Raw genomic sequence first — 21,180 nt, forward strand, 5'->3', positions numbered from 1 at the left:
GAACTTCGTGAGACTTCGGAAAGGTGGACTGTTTGCGAAGAACAGCAGACGCGTAATTGCTATACTTTGACTCGGCGAACGTGCCTCGACCACCACGGATGGCTTCGAGTTTCTTTGCCTTTGCCCGTTAATGTTAATTAGTCGATAGGAACACGCTCCGCACGTTTTCCGCGAACGAACTCGCCGTGTGTGTGCGAGCGAGTGGGTGTAGGACTACGACTCTGTGCAAGCGCGTGATCGCTAACACGACGGATTGATTGTTCGCCGACTGGCGGCTTGCCGGCCGGCATGGCCGCGGAATGTACGGTCAAAAGGTATGTTTTATATCATCTCTCACCAAACATCTATGATGATTTTCACAATGAATTTTTCTGAAGTTTGATACCGATCAATTTTATTCGTTTCAATTTATTAAGTTTAATTTATTATGCGATCTAAAGTTTCTGATGTTATAAATGAAGTATCAATTTTATATTGCTTTTTTATACTTAGGAAAGGGATATATTTTTAAATCATGTCCATCGCGATATTTCAGATCAACTTGGTTATATTCAAAAGTGGAATCTAATTAATTTAAATGCTAAATTAGATTCGATTCGCATTGATCGTATCGGGTAAAAATGAAGAAGTTTCCAAGACGTATAGTTTAGTACTTCAGTACTTTGCTTTTTCTTTTCCACCCGCATTTGGAACTACTCAACAAACAAATATAATCTTTATCGTCGGCTTTAATAATTCATTCGCATAATTTTCCATTAGGTTATGGGTACTTTATAAAACGTTGCTTTTCCACGGAGGTAGATATTTATTGCTTTACTCACTCTCATTAGAATCAACTAATCCTGTTTTGCATATGTATATATACATCTATGCATTGTCGGCTCTCTCGAATTTCTATATAAGGCTTGTCTTTATCATGGACATTATATTCGAAGAAATTAAAGGATTTAAGGATTTTATAGCTTTTATTTCATACATTAGGCTTGTCTGAAGCAAAATAAATAAATATGAATTCTTCCATACTTTGATTTTTAAAAATAAAAATATTGATAATGATACTAACAATAAAATAGAAAAAAAACACGACGAATAGATGACATCGGAAATCGGCGCGTTGATCTTAACGTATATAAATGTATATCTTACTTCTCTAATTTCTTCGCAAGGCTTTCTTGATTCTCAAGAAAAAAAAAAAAGGTAAATTACGAGTTACATTATCGATAAGATTCTTAACGAATCGTGGGTACCTACCTTCGCGTGTCTTGAACGAGCTTCTTTCAGTTAAGTTTCCAAATCGAGATGGTCAACTGAGTGGTGCACCGGAATTCGGAGACAAATGTCCCGTTAAATGTGACACCCCCGCATTATCTGGGATTAAGATCTCAAACGCGAACGACCACAGACGTTTTAGCGTACCTCTGGCACGCAGTGTGAGTAAAAGAGGAGAGAAACGGAGGGATTCGTGGAACTGAGGGAGCCTGTTAACCTGGTAGCATAGAAGGACAACGGGTCGCTTCATTACCTGAAGAGATAACAGAGTTGTCTTGCATAATAATGCTCGACCCTCGAAGCAGAAAACAGAAGTCGTTCTCCTTCTCGTTTCTTCTTTCATTATCTATCTCTGTTTTTCTTACGATCTTTCTATCCTTCGATTCTCTCTTTCTCTCTCTCTCTCTCTCTTTTTCTCTCTCTCTCTCTTTTCTTTCTCCTTCTTTTTTACCTTTCGTTTAGTAACGACCTTGTCAACCAAGTTCGATCAAGAATCATGAAACGCAAAGTCGACCTTGAATTAATTAAAGCATAACTTTTAATAAATTCAAATAAATTCGATGATAATGTTAAAATACGGGAAACGAGTACGTTGCACGTCTCTCGGAATCTATTTTTAATTCTTTTTTTTTTCCGTCGTCTGATTATGAACAAGAGACGAAGAAAAAAATCGATCTCCCTCGGTTACTATAAATTTACTCAAGTGCGACGAATAGATATTATTATCGCGAGCAAGCGTTCGTAATTTCGTTAATACTGGAAGTCGAATGAGCAATGCAAATGATCGAAACATATTTTTGTCTTCTTCGTGGTTATAGACTCACAAACGATTAGGTAAATTCGAGTGGTAACGCCTTTTTCAGGTTCATTTCTACAGGGAAGTTTACGTCACGGGTTTAAATCCGTCGGCGTATCGGTGAACGTAAGCGTGAACGTTCCGTCCATCGAAAACACGGAACTAGTTTCGTGCACCACCCGCGAGCATCCTCGTGGATCGTAGAAAGGCCTTTTGATACGGTATCGTGACTCCCATGAATATTTAATGAGCCCTCGAACCCTTCGATTTGACGAGGGTCGAAGATTAATCCTCCTGCGGATGATCCTCCTTCCGCCATATTAAGGAACGTGTTTCGTGCGAGATTATCGAAGATTCTATGGCGTTTATCGTGAAAACGATTCCTCGAACTTTCTCTATCTTTCTTTCTCCCTTTCTCTCTGTCTCTCTCTTTCTTGTCTTTTTCTTGCGTTCAAAAGGCAATACGAAAGTACGAAAGGTTTATAAAAAATTGAGCGGAATCCGTGCATGATCTTAACGATAATGAAACGTTTAGAATGATTAAAATGCAAATGACGATTTAACGAGTAAAAAGAAAAGACTTTATGTAATTCGATTCATAAATGAAAAGAAGATTTATGTTAGTTAATATGGACGATTTTAAAAGTAAAGATAATATCGATGATTTGAAAATTAATGAGTTGTATTAGCGCGATAGTATTACGCTATGAGTTTAGTAGGTATATCTTCTGGCAAGCAAAATTAAAATTCTAGCTGCATTAATATCTCTCATCATATTAATGAATTATAAAATCCTATCTGGTATATCTCCGCGTATGCCAGCCACGCGCGACTTTAGTAATATGTAAATTCTCAAGTAAACGGGCATTTGATTCGAACGTCCGCGAACGTACCGGCCGCTTCCACTTGTGCGTTCCATGGCCGAGAAAATGTCGATGATGTTACTGTCAATAAAACGTTTCGCGGTTAATATCGTTCTCGTATATGTATGACGCATACACGCATAGATACCATTGCTTCGATAAAAACCGAAACTCGTTATCTCATGGAATATGTACTATATGTATACATATATATTTTTATTTTTTCACTTTTATTCTTACAACTTTAATATAATTATATTTCATTTCTCATAAAGTATTTAATAAGCGTCTTTATTCATCTAAGGTTCTTACATCCGATATAATATTTTATTAAAAAATTTTATAATGAGGACAATTCGTATCTTTCAATGATTAACGATGGTCTTACGATCAATTAAGAAAATAATTTATTGGTTAATTATTCATTCAGTTATTAATGTTAATTTTATTTATTATTAACAGTAAATTAAGAACATAACTCTTAGCAATATACAAATATTCATCAATATAGAAATATATTTATAATATTTCACATATATTATAAATATTTTCTTTATTTATATTCCGAATAAATTAATACGAAGAATTTCATTTTACGGAACATTCCACGATACCTACTCCCATTATCGAAAAGCGAACCGTTCGATTAGCTACGGTAACAGGCAGCTTCGTTTTAGATAAGACTGTAACCGAATATAAGCGACGTCATCCAAAAGCTTTCCAGCATAGAACTTTAACGTTCTGATCCACCGTGAGGTGGTAAGTGTAGCAAACCCGAAAGTCGGAAGAAGGGAGGGTTGATTCGTAACTCCAGGGGTACTGTGGCACGGGTGAAGACGCTTCGCTGCGTTTCTGATTTACTGGAGTCGCAAACGCAAGTCTCGAGAATGGGGTGCAAGCGGAGCAGAGAAGCTCGGTTAGCAGATAGAAAGCTGAGACAAAGAGAAAGAGAGAGAGAGAGAGACCGAGAGAGTTCCACGTGTATATGGAACCTCAAAGCTTCGTACAAATACCAGAACGTTTCATAAATGTCTCTGGTTTTGTTACGGACTTACAATAAGATGATAATATTACGAATATGGATGAATTAATAAATCTAACTTGCGTTGCGTGTCCGCAATATGTGACGTGGTCTGATTGTATAAAGCGAATTGTAGAAACGAGTAAAATAGAAAATCTTGTTATTTGAATGATCGTTGATTATGATGTCTAATAAAATTGTTAGACTTTTTTAATTCAAGAAAATATGGAATAATATTGTATAGTACGAAGGTTAATTAATATTCAAGTTATAATTAGATATAGCATGATTAGATAAAAGGAAATATATATATATATATATATATATATATATATATATAGAAAGAGAGAGGAATGGAGTGAAAGGTTAAAGAAAAAGTTAACGAAACATTTGTTAGCGATGAGAAAGTCCGAGGGAAAATCGTATGTATGCCGGCGGAGAATCTACAGAAATTTAACCGATTAAGCCCATTACGTCGACGTATCTCGGTTAACTCCGACTTGTGTGCTTAGATTAGAGAGAATCTAGCACGGGCCTGGTATGGAATTTTCTACGATACCGCGCACATATTTCGATCACGTTTCTACGGAATTTACAACAGACACAAACGTAGATATATAAGTACGTGTGTAGTCTCCTTTCTCAAGATTATTTTCACCGCCTCGTCGTCTTGTTCAACCTGCCCATGCTAGTTTTCCTTGGAATATTTCGATTCAACGTAACTTCGATCAAACAAGTTTTTCTGAAAGTTTTACTTAATATTATTCCTATTGCTGATTTCCTTAGCGCGAATTCACGAACGTCTCTACTTTTTATCATCTATCGAGAATATCTCACTCGATTGTAATAATTCTGAGAAATGAGCATTATCTATTAAGTAATTTTATTATAAGAATGAATTATCTTCTTCTAGTCATATATCATAACAGTAACATTGTAATAAGATCCTGTTGAAAAGATCGTATAGATCTTTCCCCGCACGTTTTCCCTTATTAATATCGCGTTATATATTTCATCGTAATCATGAGCCTCACCAAAATGAACCTCGCGCGTGTCAAAATAAAATACAGTTTGAAGTGATTTAACTACGAACATGAAAAGATCGTACGACACGAGGAAAGTTCGAAAAGGCTATGATAGACGTTTTCGGAGAGTTACGAACGATCCTTCTAATGACACCAAATGCGTAACTTTACTATCGATAAATCATGCTAGCGGGCTCGGAAATACCATAAAGGAATAGGTATGTGTATCAAGAGAGAAAAAGAGAAGAGGAAAGAAGGGGGAGAGAGGGAGACAGAGAGAAGGAGGGAGGGAGAAAAAGAGGGAGAATGTATATCCATGAACAGCATGAATGGAAGTTCGTGCAACCACCTTATAGATCGCGGTTAGTAGAATTATTTATTACCGTTCGAACGGTTATCGACACGTCGTACGTACCCCTTCGGCCATTGTAGAAAATTTTCAGAACTTTCATGAGTACAACGTAAGCGTATCGGCTTCTCCTCCCGCCCTTTTTCCAAGCATAAGAAAAGGGATCGCTTTTGAGAACGTATTTGAAACATTCCTATCGTTTCTTCGAATTTTTTTTTAATCTTTCATTTTCTTTCTTTCTTTTTTTTTTTTGTCTTTTAGCAACATGCTGAATTTTTTATATGAAAATTATTCGACGCGAAAGTGAGAAAGAAAAAAAGAATATATATATATATATATATACAATAGAGATACGTGAAATCACGGTGTTCTCACGCATAATATCGTCGAGTTATTAACGTGCATACGATAACACGTTGTACTATGTACGTCGACTTAGAGAAGCACGAAATTCGTTATCTCAGCCACGGCCAAAATTTAATTAAAAACGATTAACTTCTGAACAGTGGCAGAGTACTTCCTAAAAACTTTCGCCATAAAGTCGGTATCAATTAAAATTCTTTTTTGAACGTACACTAGGAGATTTTGATGCTCAATGGTCTTTCTTATTTGCAAATATAATACAGAATATGGAATTTATGAGACAGAAAGAATTTTTATGACGAGCTCTTAATTAATAGGTATCTACATTATACAATCTTTTCATACAATATAGATAATATATACATATTTGTGTGTTCGTATGTATAAAAAAAAAACAAGATATATATATATATAAAATCATTTGATAATTTTATTAAATTAGCAAAAACGATATTTACGATGATATTAAAGAAATACGATTTCTAAATATTCCACGCGACACGAAATTGCGTGAGCGCGATGCCTTCGGAAAACATCAGCACGATTTCGCGTTGTCGTTCGAAACGCGACGCGACAAAATGTCAGCGTAGCGAATGCAAGGGAATGGTCTGTATCGACAGCTAATCGATCAAACTTTTCTACTGTCTCTCTCTCTCTCTCTCTCTCTCTCTCTCTCTCTTCCTCTCTCTCTCCCTCTCTGTCCTCTTTCCAAGCTTCCTTCTCTTTCTCTCTGGTGCCAACATTCACGATGGTAGGAAGAAAAGTCAAGCGTTGAGATTTTCCAAAGCGTTCTCGACGTTGTCGTCGTTAGTTATCTCTCGACGGTCTTGCGATTTAATTAAGCACTGGGCTCCTCGCTTGCTGTCTCTTTCCCCCCCCCTCTCTCTCTCTCTCTCTTCCCCTCTCTATGGAACTTTCGATATTAGGCTCTGGTCGTATCTATTGGACGAACGGTGTTCGACTTCCACCACGAGTATACTACACCCACGCGCATGGATTAATGCGAGAGCCAATATAGGCGATATCGTTTGGAAACTTGGCGAAGCGGCGAGGAGGAGGGAACCCATAGGGATGAGGAGGAGAAAGAGGAGGAGGATCGACCCTTTTGTTCACGGCGTTGAATCTGCCAGACTTGCCCATTCCACCCTATCTGCTAACCCTCCGTCGGACGGTGAGCGTCGCGACGCTTCCAGCCCTCTTCCCTCTCTCTCTCTCTCTCTCCTCTCTCTCTCTCTCTCTCTCTCTCTTCTTCTCTTTTACCTCACTACCTCTCTCCATACCGCCGAGAGCCGCACGGCCTTTGTGCTCTTGTCAAGTTGTCAAACTACCCCTACCGTGCGCTGCCTCCTGTCCTTCGTGCCATCCAATACCGTCGTCCCCTCTCTCTCTCTCTCTCTCTCTCTCTCTCTCTTTCTCTTTCTCTCCCCCTTTTTCTCTTTCTCTCTCTTTCTCTTTTTCTCTCTTTCACCCTTCCCAAAGCCACGAATCCTTCGTCTCACCCTCTTACCTACAACCCCACCTACTTCGCCCTTTCCCCCTCTTACCCTTCTTCCTACCCTTCTATCTTCCTTTCTACCGCTGCTCTTTCGGCCGTTTGCACTTTCCCGTCCTTCCTCTTCTCCTCTTTCTCTTTTTCTCTCTCTCTCTCTCTCTTTCTCTTTCTCTATCTCTCTTTATTCTCCTCCCATTTATCCTTCCTCAAACCCATCCGTGATTTCTTTCTGCGTCATCGTCCTTGGTTTTCTCGGAATCGAAATGATCAAATGTTTAGTAATAACTTCGAGTAACAGGATAAAAAGATAATCGAAAAATTTATTTATTTTCCTCAACGGTATCAAGTCGTTTTATAATAGAAACAGTGTTTTTCTTTTTTCTTTTTCCTTTTTTTTTTCTTTTTATTTTATTTTATTTTTTTTTTCTTTATCTTTTCATTCAAAACAGTAAGATCGTTAAATCAACGACATACTTTTTTAAAAATAAATTTCTTCATAGTTTTCTTTTTTTTTTCCTCTTACTTACGTTCATTGTAACCATTGCGTTCGCATTTAGTATGACAAAGTCTGTATGTACGAAGGAAGATAAGGCGATCGCGCATTTTCTAAACTGTATAATATTTACTTGGAAGCTTTTTATCGTGACGCATAGAACGCAGAAAACACGTGTGAGCGAGTACGTTCGATAAACACGCTTTAAGGCTAAACGTTCCCCTCGCAATGAATATTTCCATGATTATCGCAACGCGATATCTTTGCTAGAAACGCAACACAACGTTACGTTCACGCATGTAAGTAAGTACGTCTTTGGTGTATTTACTATGAAAAATTTGCATTGGTCAGTTTTTATCTTAATACCTCGTTTCTTTTCCTTATTTTTCCTTTTCTTTTTTTCTTTTTCTACTGTTTCACTTTATCAGCACGTTTAGGTAATTAGAAAATTGTTTACATATCTAAATATTTTATTTTTATAACATGTTTTAAACTGTTTCATTGCTTTTCCCGTTTCTGTTAATTAATTAATTTATTAATTATTTTATAATTACATCTATTATTGTTTTTTTTTACGATTTTAAACAATCTAGAAAATACAAAATATATATTTAATTATTATGCAGAATATATTTTAGTTAAAGCTAGAAATATATACTTAGAAAGACTTCCGTCGTATATTCAGTGTCATTCTTTGCCGTCATTATTCTTACACCTGAACACTGTGATTTAGCTAAGATAGGCTCAACCACGATCATTATTCATTAAGAGCGTCATAGAATAGACTAATTTTAGCTTAGACGCCAGACTAATTCCTATGATTTAGAATAGGATAATCACACAGACAGACGCGCACATCGGCACACGATCTCAGCTACTCAACAACTACTATTTCGCAACTTATGATAATAGATGACTGAAATAACTTTTCTTTTTAAAGGGATAGTAGATAATATCTAGGGTGAAGGTCGATGACAGGTGAAACGAAATATTTAATATCAAATTAGTTACTTTTAATAGCATGAAATATATTCTTTTTAAATAATGTAAATGAAATGACAACAAGTTGTATCAATTCATACGATATACATCGCATAAAAACATTTATCTTAACTTCATACACTACTTAATTATTTTATCTGCGTTATAAAAAGATTATATACGACGATAGCATAGATATCGTTCCAATACTAACGCAATAAAAAATTATATCCCAACCGGTTAACCCGTGAATCGAAGAACGTTGCTTTGACCGGATGTAACTGCCGTTATACGTCGTTGCTTCGAGCATAAATTATTCGAAGGCAATTACCTAGCTATATCGAAAGTTTAACGGATAGGGCGAGCCAAGGTTCGGGTCGATGTTAAAATTTTTGAAGCATCGTGTACGGACTGACTCTACTTGCGAGAAGGAGGGACATACGGTGAACGAAACTCCTCATAAGGGGTGAGTTCCTCCTGCCTCTCCGAGCACGAACACGAGCGTGCCTCGAGCTTGATTTATAGGTTCCCGTCAAAACTTTTTGACCTTATAGTGGGTGTCTCTATCCTTCTTACAGTCTACCTTCTTACAACGCCTTGTAATTTCAAAGGGATCACCTTCTCCTCGTTTAATATAATAGAATGCACTCAAGACTCGATGTTACTTCGTTAGCGATCTTAAAACATTCTAAAAACAAATATTCAATTATTGAAAAAAATATATCGTTATACTTTAATAATTCTTTATCGATAGCTTACCTAATCTTTCTGTTATATTATTTGCAATTCTAATTTTTTATGAATATTTTAAATCACTTCTATTTTCTTACTATTGTCCTGTCAACGTTTATCGATGGAAAAGAAAAAAAAACAAGAAAATGTGTAGAATCCTTTATTACGTCACGACACATAAACTTTAAACATACGAGTTACGAAGGGTTCCCCTGTGTTCGTACCCCATATAATCTCTACCTTGATTCTCACTCACACAGGCGTAAATTATAAAATATCCAACCTCACCTATTCTCGTGTTGTCCCTCCGGAAAGTAACTAGCTTGCATCATGAATCCTAATTACCTACTTTAAAGCACCGGGAAACCATTTTGTACTCGTAACACTCGGTCAACCCGTTCCTGCGTGATCTTTACGCGTCGATAATATTAACAACATGTTTACGATTCATCTATACATATGAATAAAGATTAGTATTTAGACATTGATTTTTCTTCGGTACAAACAGGAAGTATAGAATATTTGCTTGATGATATTTTGACATTTCTTTAAAATCGAAAACATAAATCTATTTTCGTTTTGCTTTCACTCGAGGACACTAGATTCTATTGTACGATTTCTCGAAGCGTGCTATAGAATCACGTAACGTGCTATATAGATTTTCTAAGCTGACCGAGGCCTTCTTCCTTCGGGACGATTCTTTTCCTATGGAGAAGAGAAAGCGTAGAGAGTTTTTGAAAATTTTCGCGTTGTTTGAGATCCAGCCCAAGAAGGCAGACAGGTCGGGCAGGCACAGGAAAGTTTTTACGAAAAAATGTGAAAGTTTGGGTCGACCGGGATATATTCTAGGAAGCTACGAAAGTTTCGACGAGCCATCATCCACCTCCCTTTTGCTCTCGTTTCGGTTAGAACACGAGTAAAGGTGAAGATTCGATTCCAGAAGTCTCGAAAGGTGTTTGGACTCCCCACAGAGAATGGGTCACGCAAAAGGAGAGCGACTTATTTTATTCGGAAGGTGCATCCTTCGATTCTCGTCCCTTTTCTATTTTTGTCTTTTGTCTTTTTTATTTTTGTCTTCGTTGTACTTCTTTCTCGTTTAGTTTTGTTCGATGAATCGAGATACATGAGTTTGTAAAATCACGTATTTAAAAAAAATGTAGGACTTTTTATAATATATCTTTCGGTGAAGTTTAATATTTAACATAATATCTTATTTGTATAATGTGTATGATGTTTAAAGTATTATTATGACGATGTAAAATAATCGGTATCTTTTACTCGGCACAAGTCCGTTGTTCGTAGAAAATTTATTACCTAGATAAAGCATAAATTTTTTTAACGATTTACCTACATGCACGCAACAACGATTATGAAAAGTCAATGAATTCTTTGTCGTGTGTAATCTCTCGTTTCTATACTACCTACAGTAGTTATCATTCTACTTAACACCTACTGATCAGTATAGTCGTACACCAGAACAGGCAAATGCAAGTCCGATGCATAAATATCGTTGGATTGTAAGTCGTTGCACTGGGACACGGCGCTCGTTTCGCGTTTTTCTCGATTTATTACCAAATAAATTGGTAAGACCGCGCAATTGATATACGACCATTCATCCTTCCATGGTAAGCGCGTATAAACCGGTTTGTCGTAATGGAATTAACCGAGAAACACGGTAGAAGGTGGAACAAACCGATTCTATTACCTTTCTCATGGCTATTTTGGCGCCGTACGAGCTCACATTACGTTTCTCGCTTTCATTCGAGTCATGCTAGTTGAATAATACATAAGAGATGTTTGGAAAATTTGAAATTTGTAATCGATAAACAACTATTATGTATTTCTCTATTATTCATTTGTATGTAATCATATAGTTTGATAGTTAGGTACACGGAGATAAATTATCTATATATATATGTGTGTGTGTGTATATATATATATATTAAATTAAAAAAAAGGAAAGTATGATATTTGATCATACAGAATGAAATAATAAAATCATATCATTAAAGTAGAATATAATGACAAAAGTTTCGTTCCAATTAGCTCAATTTGCAGAAAGTGTTGAAAATTACGACGACGTTGATTACTTTAGCGACTAAAAAAGTGGCTTAAAAATTTCGTCTGAATATGGAGAAAATGGCGCGTGTTTCTACCTATGTGTACATTGCAGAATATTTAATAAACGGAGATACACGGTCGGACTGCTGGACCTCTGGGAGCAAAGCATTTCTATTTAAAGAAAGGTAGAATGTAGGGGTTGAAAAGGGTTTGGTGGAACTATCCGATGTTACTGTTCTCACAAATAACCAATGTATCAAGTCCAACGTGCATTAATACTCTAAATTGTCACTTCACGCATGATTATAGGATGGCTCAGTTTAATGCGTTTACACAGACTACCTAATATTTTTACATAAATTTAATTGTTTGCTTTTCCATTAACAGATTTTTGGGATTAAACGTAGGGGAAACTAATTTTAAGTTACTATCTCTATGGTTTTTGATGAAAACAGTTGGTAACACTTTATGTTGACCATCCTCCACGTGAATCTACATATACACAGTGCAACGATATGAATAAACGTAGCTAGATAGGTACATATATACCTACGTCTATGTATTTATTTTCCATGGACGCACATTGTCATTTCAATCCGGATTTATCGCGGACGCGATTAAATTTGATGAAAGATTTCGTTCGCGGCCTGCAACGCGGGAGCTCGCCGAATAAAGCACGCTCTCCAAAATATCTACTTTGTTGTTGGTGACAATGTTATTTCGAATTGTTTGGAACGCGTTAAACGAGCCCATGAAATTCACTTTTCGATTAAAATAGGGTAGGTACAATAGATAGAGAAAGAGGAAAGAAAAAAAGAAATATTTCCATGTTCGCGGATGGTTTTAAAGATTAATCGTACGATTAATAACGACTCTTCGATTTAATTCTCGATTATAAGAATTTCATAGGAACTTCAGCGAATAAACGAAATTGCTGTTAAGCGAGCTTAAACGAAGCACGAAGCGTATTTTCTTCACGGTGGTGGATCGTTCGCACGGTGCATCGCCTCACCTATCGTTTGCATCACCTTTCAACGCGTCAATCAAGAACCTTACGGTGCACGATTGGTCGATAAAAAAAAGGAAAGATAGATACCGAATAAGTATAGCCGCGTCGTCGTATCTACTTATCTATCTATTTACCTACCTATTTACCTACCTATTCGAATCGATTTTCATTCGAATTCAATTTCTTAAGGATTTCGTAATTCGATGGTGGGATCACGTGGTGCAGGAAGAGATATTCTCGCGGGGCAACTCAGCTGACTGTTTCGGTAGAGGGGAAATGAAATTACGGATGCGCCATGCGTGCTACTTGTGAGTGCAAGAGAGATAAAACTAGGCGAGGGTCCAGAAGAAAAAAGAAAAGGGAAAAAGAGAGAGAAACAGAGAGAAAGAGAGAGACAGACAGGCAGACAGAGACAGAAACAGAGAGAGAGAGAGAGAGAGAGAGAGAGAACCATGAGCCATTGGCGGCCGGCTTTTGAGCGGCCTTGCAAACTGGTTTCCTGCAGGCCGACTCGATTATGCTAATCGCATATGCATGTTAGCATTTGGCTGATCGTTCGGTCGCTCGCTCGCTCGCTCGCTCGCTCGCACTCACCACGCGTGTGGGTCGTGTTTACCGCTACGTACGCGACGACGAGCATTACGACACAACGAAGAAGATCGAATACGATGACTCCAGGATGCTCCAGCCTCCCGATCCTCTCGATCCTATGTAGCATGCCTGGGAACCTTGATAGCGGACACCCCTTTTAACGTTCGATCGACCTTCCGCCAGCTGGATGGCTTCTATCGAATCTAACGGGATCCTCTCTTCGTGCAAGCTGCGTGATCGTCAAGAGAGACGGAGAGAGAGAGAGAGAGAGAGAGAGAGAGAAAGAGAGAGAAAATAAACAGAGAGATCTTTCGGAATAAACGCGCTAATCGTTTAACGCACGATTAATTAGCTGTTAATTAACGTAATCTTGAAAAATAATAAGAGAAGGCAGTTTAAGATTTACGGATTGAAATTTTTCTTGTTCTTTCTTTCTCTTTATTTCCGAACATTAATATTCCAACATTTCTTTCGATTCTTTAAACAATTCTTCCGTCGTGTTTTGGTATATAATTTAAAGCGCGATAAGTATAAAAACGTGATTGGATCATCCGTCGAGTATCTATACAATTATTACAACTAATTATGTTTTTCTACTGTAATCTAAGGACTAAGAAATCAAGTTAAAAGAGAATAAAATCGAAATGGTTAACAATATGCTTATGTGCACGGACCGGTGATCGCCCTGCTTGTATTTTCCTCTGTATTTATCTTTAATGGCCGGTAATGAAAGTGTAATTAGTCTGTAATATCTTTCGAGAGCCTGTAATTAGTCTTCGTAATGTCTTACGCATGTGGTGGTCAATGTTGCAGCCGTGTATCGTTCATCTCAACCAACTTATAAATCGTTCATTATTAATATTTCATATATACATACGTACTCTACAATGTATATACCAGATATCGATAACAATATATAAAAAACGATACGTTATTGAAGTGTGTCAGGGATAATAAATCGTAATTATTGAAGCGAGAGGCTAGAAATAATGACAAAGAACGATGATAAATAATACGACTCTGGGGAACCGCGTAAAGCCCGCAATTAGGAAGTGAAAAATGACAAAGTGCAACAAATTGTACCTATAGATAGGTACAGTAGAATTTCATTCGGTCAATTCGAAATGCACGCTACACATCCTGCAGAATAATTCATTTCTCACGTTTGAAATCATTTTTAACTTGATACTCCCGATCAACGATACTCGATTATTCGAATCGTTATTAATGGAGTTAATTCTTGACACGACAAAACGAGTTTATCCTTTTTTATTTTAACATTTGATTATCGAATCGTCTTTGAGCGATGTTTCTCTCCTCTTTCCCGTCTGCCTACCTCCCATTAAAAATTTCTCTCTACATAATCGTTTAATAGTCATATTTTACGTAATTGCCTATCTACATAGTTATCTACTCGAATTTTTTACCTAAAGTTTCTTTGATCCTTTCTACCTTTAAATTTCCTCGCATATTTCTTTTACGTTTTATTCAACAGTAATTTTATACGGAAGAAGTATCTTTCTTAAAGCGACTTTTAAGCCGGGACACTTAACCTAAGTTTATGGTCACTAAAGAGAGAAAAGGAGAAAGAAAAAGAAGGAAATGAGAAAAAATAGAAAGTATAAAACGGTAGAGTCGAGCCGCTTTGAACGCGGAAGAGCCAAGCGGCGTAAATGTTAAACGGTCCGTCGGGTAGAACGCACGATGCAAGGTCGAGGACTCGTAACTTTTTAGCCAATGCTCGTTTTGCCACCGTGTAGGTGGTTCTTCTTCGTTCTCCTTCGGATGCATTCGCTTTATGGCGCCCGTTGCTTTACGACTGTTTTACGGCGTGGCAAACGGCTCTCGGCACGAGCTCCCGCAACCCATAACTGTCAAATCCAAGTGTCATTTATGGCTCTCTAATCTTTAGGAGGCCAGCTGTCCGCGACGTCCCGCCGTTCATTTTAATCCGCTTGTTTCATCTACGTCCGTCTCTACGACGATATCTAAATGCATATTTTTCGCATAGCTGTGTTACCTAGATACTCCTTTTTCTTTTCTTTTCCTATCTTTTTTTTTTGTTTATTAATTTTTCTTCCTTTTTATATAATATACCGTCAATCTAGATACTTATCAAGCCGTACATTCTTCACGGAGATATCACATAAATCAAATTCTTCCTTTAATCTCGTTTTATTAACCAAAGCCGATGTCTACATCAATCTGTGAAAAAATTAATATCGCTGAATAGACGTGGAGTTCAAAGATCTTTTTTTTCTTCTTTCACTTCTTTCTTTTCTTTATTTTTTTCTTTAATACGTTAGAGTTTCACACCGATTAGAAATATCATGTTTTACCAATGGTTTAAAAACTACTGTTTAAATTTATTATCAAGAATTACATCCTTAGGATACACCGGCAACTTTTATTTGTATTAATATCGATTGAGAAATCACAAATAGTTGTGAATTTGTCTATAGATCAGTTAATCTGTTGTAATTTTTATGTCTATTCATTGCTACACGAAATCGAGAATAATAGTTAAATTTATCTTGTACCTTGATTGGGACTTGGAACATTCATAGTTGTCAATTTGGCCATAGCGTTATTATCTATCTTGATTCTGTAGTCACGTCTTTGTATCGGCGAGAAATTCGTGTTGAGCGATTTAATAGGATCAGTAAATGTCAATAGGCCGACTTACGTTATTCGCGTAACGTTTGATAACGCGTTATCGCGTTGAAAATCGCGGCTGAGGACAAAGGGATTGTAGAAGCCATTTTGTTAAATAGAGGCCATCATAGCTTTCTGACGTCATACTCGACTATGGCGTCACGTGACGCTCCACCCTGTTTTCAATCACCTTGGCCTCGAACCCACCCAGCTGTCAGACACGCTCCACCCCGTTTTTTCCATTGCTTCTGACCTATCGCGATCGCCATCTACGGGGAGAACTTTGAACTCCTTAGACCTTTGCCGATTACTCGCTTTATGATTATACCGAAGGATGTCACTACTAAACGAAGTCTAAAATTAATGGCGATCGAGCACGACAGATAAGCAAAGCTACATACGCTCCATCTTCGATCTCCAGAAAATAGATTTCAACAAGTTTACATTACGCCCATTATTTTTCATAAAAAATACTCCCACAACTCGGACGAATATCCACGATCAAAAACATCTTACATCTTCCCTACATATCTATATAATTTCCAAAAGAAACAATCGTCCCGATCGAGGCCGACGTAAGAGATAAAAGAAACAAAACGAAAAAGAGAGAAGAAAAAGAAACTCAATCATTTACTATTCGCCATTAGATATTATTCATACATAACTTATTATCCCTTTCTAAAAAAAGAGAAGACTTCAGGGTTCGAAGCTCGAAGTAGAGTGATAAATTCGTCGTTGAGAGAGTGCCGATCGAGAGAAGGAGGTTATTAGAAAAACGATTAGCGATACTCGTTCGATAAAAGGACGAAAAAAGGACTCAAGAAAGAAAAGGAAACGGATATTCCAAGGAGAAAGAAATAGAAAGAGAAAGAGAAAGAGAAAGAAAAAGAGAAAGAGAGAGAGAGAATACAAGGCGATCCTACAGACGGGAATTGAGTTCAAATCCTGGGAGAGAGGTTGAATTTATACGGGAGGAAAGGGTGACGGTGGCGGTGGTGGTGGTATACGGCGCGCATGGAATCGCTATCGGCGGCCATTCATCAATCCGGGGAATCAATACGCTGGAATTAATGAAAGCGCCGCGCGAACAGCGAGCTAGCGGCCGGAATGTTAATCGCGATCGTCCCGCGTCCGACCCAAGCCCCGTTCTCGTGTACAACAAACTCCCAAGGGCCCCACCCTCGTCCACGTTAACCCCCCATCACCCCTTTACCATCCTCCTCCTCCTCCTCCTCCTCCTCCTTTTCCGACGACGACCCCCACCTGCCAGCTCGTGCGCTCGAATGCCTCTTTCTCTCCTTCTCTCTCTCTCTCTCTCTCTCTCTCTCACACTCTCTTTCTATCTATCTCTTTCTCTCACATTGCCGTCCAACGCACTCGCACGCACATACATATACATGAATACCTATGTTACGCCTATATATATATATATATATACATACACCAATCACATACACGCCCAACTACTATTCTCCTATATTCTATTCGCCTCCCTGATATCCGATCGGCTCGAACGCTTTTTCTTTCTCTCGCCCCGAGAGAAACGATCCACGTGTAATTTCTATATAATCGTACGTTATCGCAGCTACCGATCTTCCTCTTCGTTTATTTCTTTATTTTCTCTCTCTCTCTCTCTCTCTCTTTTTTTTTGTTCCTTTTTTTTCTTTTCGTTTTTTTCTTCTTCTTTTTTCTTTCCTCCTCTTTTTTTCTTTCGTTTTCTTCCTTTTTTTTTCTTCTCTCTTCGTTTTTTTTTCTTTTTTATCCCTTTTTTTTTTTTTCTTTTGCCTTTTTATGTCTCTCGTACGAACCTCGAGTGGAAAAACCGGACGATGAAAGGGCGTTTCGATAGTTTCAACTTTCATCCATGATCTTTAATTATAAATCGTATAGATATTGCGGTTTGTTATAAGATAGATTGTTGATACGTGGCGTTATGCATTGTTTTTTTTTCTTCTCTTTTTTTTTATAAAAGGTACTTGGTTTATTAAAATTTTGTTTATAAAGTTTGTTTTTTTTTCTCTTTTTGGTTTTTTGTTTTTGACTGTACTTAGTTATCTGTTCGAGTTGGTAATCTGACCCTTAGAAGTTACATCTTTATAAAGCGAGTAGGCGTAGACAGAAAATATGACGATCAGTCGGTATGGAAGATCTCGGTTCTGGATCGATAGATCGGTTTGCTCTTCTTCGGTCGGATCTCTTGTTCGATCGATAAGAGACCGACAATTAATAACATGTACAACTCGATTTACTACAAAAGTCGTGCTACAAATTGATCGAACAAAAAGTTGATTCTTATTTTTCTATTAAATTTTATTATATCATTTTATTCACATTTATATTCATTATCTTCCATATATGCATATAAAAAATAAAAAAAAAAAATTGTATCTTTTATCACTTAACAAAAATAAGAAACGAAGGAGGAGATTGGATCTAAATAGATCGACTCTAAGACTTGCGATTTAACGATATAAAAACAGTTTTATGACGCTCGAAGAAGTAGGGACTATCGGAGAAAAAAAAAAAGAAACGAGAAAAACAATTTTATATCGCGGATAACATGTCTGTAGAGTGTTGTAACCCTTTTGACCGTACAAAGAGATCCGACAAACTTAGAAGAAAAAAAGAGAAAAAAAAAAAGAGTTTAATAAGAATTATGAGAAGAGAAGGGTTTCCGGGAGAGTTTAGTAAGAACGTTGGCCAATGTAAGAGAATTTTTCCAAATTTAACGATCGCTTAGCCCGCCCACATAGAGAAGGCCGTAACAAGTTCGGCGTCTGGGCGATGGCCGTTACCGTGACGAGCACGTGTGCACGTCGCCTTCTGTCACTCAGAGCTCGACTTTACTCGGTTAACTCGGTTCGTCGGATAAAGATCAGCAAAGCGAGAGAGAGCCTATCGTCTAGAGACATTGAACGTCGCGCATTTTCAAGCATAAGTTCGCAAATGACTCGACTGGACAATCGTTTTATATAATTTCATGGTTCGCGGCACTCGCGAGACAGATCGCAAGAATGGATTTGAAAATGAACCAATTCGTGCACGTGTTACGCGTTAAGGTATGATCACGATTAGGAGAAAGTATCTTTATATATGGTTCACATTTATTCAGAACGAATGAAATAAATCTGGTATACCCAATTGACATTTGTGTATATATGTATATATATATATATGTGTTTGTTAGATAAATTGTATATATTATTTTGATCTCCCTTTATTCGATCTGATTAAAAATCTGTTTAAAGAGATAACGATATATCGGTAGATCGGGTTTGTACAAAATTTAATCGTTCTCTGTTTTTTTTTTCCAGGTGCGGCGTAATTTCATCAATAGGGTGGGCAGAGGATCGAAACGCGTCCGGAGCAGCTTGGTGCATTAAACGAAGGGATCATATCGGGGAAGACGAAGGACTCTGACTACTAGCCTCCCCTTCCCTCGTGTGCGCGACTACTCTTCCCCCCTTTTCGCGTCTAAATAATAACGTTCCCTCCCATCGTTGCTCCAGTTTCCGATTTTTCTTTCTTCGGTGGTGAGCCAAGTGTGATAAAAATCAAATGATATGTACCAGTGATCAGAGGTGATGGTGGTGTGATACTACGAGAGAAGGGTGCGCGCGTGTCAGATCTATGTGTGTGTGTGAATAGAAGAAGCGAAATAGAGCGAGAGGGTGAGAGGGTGAGAGAGAGAGAGAGAGAGAGGGAGAGAGAGAGGGAGAGATAGGGTGAGAGAGCGAGGGCAAGGATTACGAAGATACACGGTTAGAGGTGATAAATATATAATATATGTAAATGTATATGTATACATTCATGTAAAGACGTGTGCCAGTGTGTGCGTACGGAGAGTACAAAAAGTTTAGTTATATAGGAGGTAATAGAAGAGGAGAAAAAGAAAAGTTACGAAAAGAGCAAAATAAATAAAAAAGAAGAGCGAAGAAGGATCGGTTTAAGAAGGAGTCAAAAAGTGCGACAGAAGGAAGAAAGAAAGAAAGAAAGAAAGAAAGAAAGAAAAAGAGAGAGAGAGAGAGAGAGAGAGAGACAGAGAAAAAGAGCGTGGAGAGGGTGGTGGTGATATCGGCAGGTGGGAGAGGAGGGACAGTAGTAGTATAGCATGAGTTCGTACTTCGCGAATTCGTACATCCCGGACCTGCGAAATGGCGGGGTGGAACACCCGCATCAGCATCAGCAGCACTACGGTGCCGCGGTACAGGTGCCTCAGCAAACGCAATCGGTACAGCAGCAATCGCAACAGCCTGGCGATCCGTGCGACCCGAGTTTGCTCAGGCAGGCGGTGTCCGCGCACCATTATGGGGCAGGTGGGGGTGCCGGTGGTGCCGGTGGACAGCAGGACATGCCATATCCGAGGTTTCCGCCGTACAATCGGATCGACATGCGAAACGCGGCGTATTATCAGCATCAACAGGAGCACGCTGGAATGGACGGTATGGCGGGCTACAGGTCGGGCTCACCGACCACGGGGATGGCTCACATGGGTCACACACCCACGCCGAACGGTCATCCCTCGACCCCGATCGTCTACGCGAGCTGTAAACTCCAAGCGGCCGCCGTCGATCATCAGGGAAGCGTTCTCGACGGGCCTGACAGTCCGCCGCTCGCCGTCGAGACTCAAATGCACCATCAAATGCACACCCAGCACCCTCATATGCAGGCCCAACAGGCACAACAGACGCATCAGCAACAGCAATCCCAACACCAACATCTACAGGCGCAACAACAGCACATGATGTATCAACAACAACAGCAACAGCAACAGGCTCAGGGTACGACGCAACAGCCTCAACCTGGCATGCACCCTCAACAGCAGCCTCAGACGCAGCAGCATCAAGGGGTCGTAGCTTCGCCGCTTGGCCAGCAGCAACAGCCTACCCCTCAGGGAGCCGCCAGCGCGAATCTACCCAGTCCTCTCTATCCTTGGATGCGGAGTCAGTTCGGTAAGCAAGTCAGCCCTCCTTCCTTCTCTACTTCTTACTTTTTTTCTTTTCTTTTTCTTTCTTTCTTCTTCTTTTTTTTTTTTTTTACTTTATGCATGACTACCTTGCAAAACCTTCCCACGGACCACCGACAAAACATGTTTTTTCCAGAAATACCCCTGATATCGGCGCGTGATCTAACTACATTCTATATAACACGTTTCTCGAAAATAGACTCAAGGCTCTCGTCGTAATCGTGACTTTTACGAAAACCTTCTCAGGCCTCTCTTCCTGCCGCTACGTCTCCTTTCAAATTTATACAACGACGTAAAACTAGTCCAGATTTGTACGAGCTGTGACTCCGGATAGACACGTATATAACTCTATACCGTATTTCTTAGATGTATACTAGCTAACAACAGAGTTATTTATTACTTCGACCTTTTAGCCCGTGGTTTTACCGTCCACAGACCTGACCCCCATAAAAGTTATCTTACTGCTTGGCAACGACAACGACAACGACAACGACGACGACGACGACGACGACGA

At 38.6% G+C, this 21,180-nt stretch overlaps 1 protein-coding gene across 6 annotated transcripts in view; it reads left to right on the plus strand.

The window, feature by feature from the left end:
* LOC122628312 (homeotic protein antennapedia-like) overlaps window positions 1-21,180 on the plus strand; it is a 133,960-nt gene that overhangs the window by 14,178 nt on the left and 98,602 nt on the right. For 4 of the 6 annotated variants that reach the window (XR_006327000.1, XR_006326999.1, XR_006327002.1 and 1 more), the window contains exons 1-2: window positions 1-314; window positions 19,015-20,652. The exon at window positions 1-314 is cut by the window's left edge and continues 1,209 nt beyond it. Coding sequence is in view for 1 of the 6 variants with exons in the window: in XM_043810491.1 (XP_043666426.1) it covers window positions 19,812-20,652 (841 nt within the window). In the remaining 5 variants the exon portion in view is untranslated. The remainder of the gene's footprint in view (window positions 315-19,014; window positions 20,653-21,180) is intronic. The other 2 variants (XR_006327001.1, XR_006327003.1) reach the window with 1 other exon arrangement.

Source organism: Vespula pensylvanica, chromosome 4, assembly GCF_014466175.1.
Source record: "Vespula pensylvanica isolate Volc-1 chromosome 4, ASM1446617v1, whole genome shotgun sequence".
NCBI lineage: Eukaryota > Metazoa > Arthropoda > Insecta > Hymenoptera > Vespidae > Vespula > Vespula pensylvanica.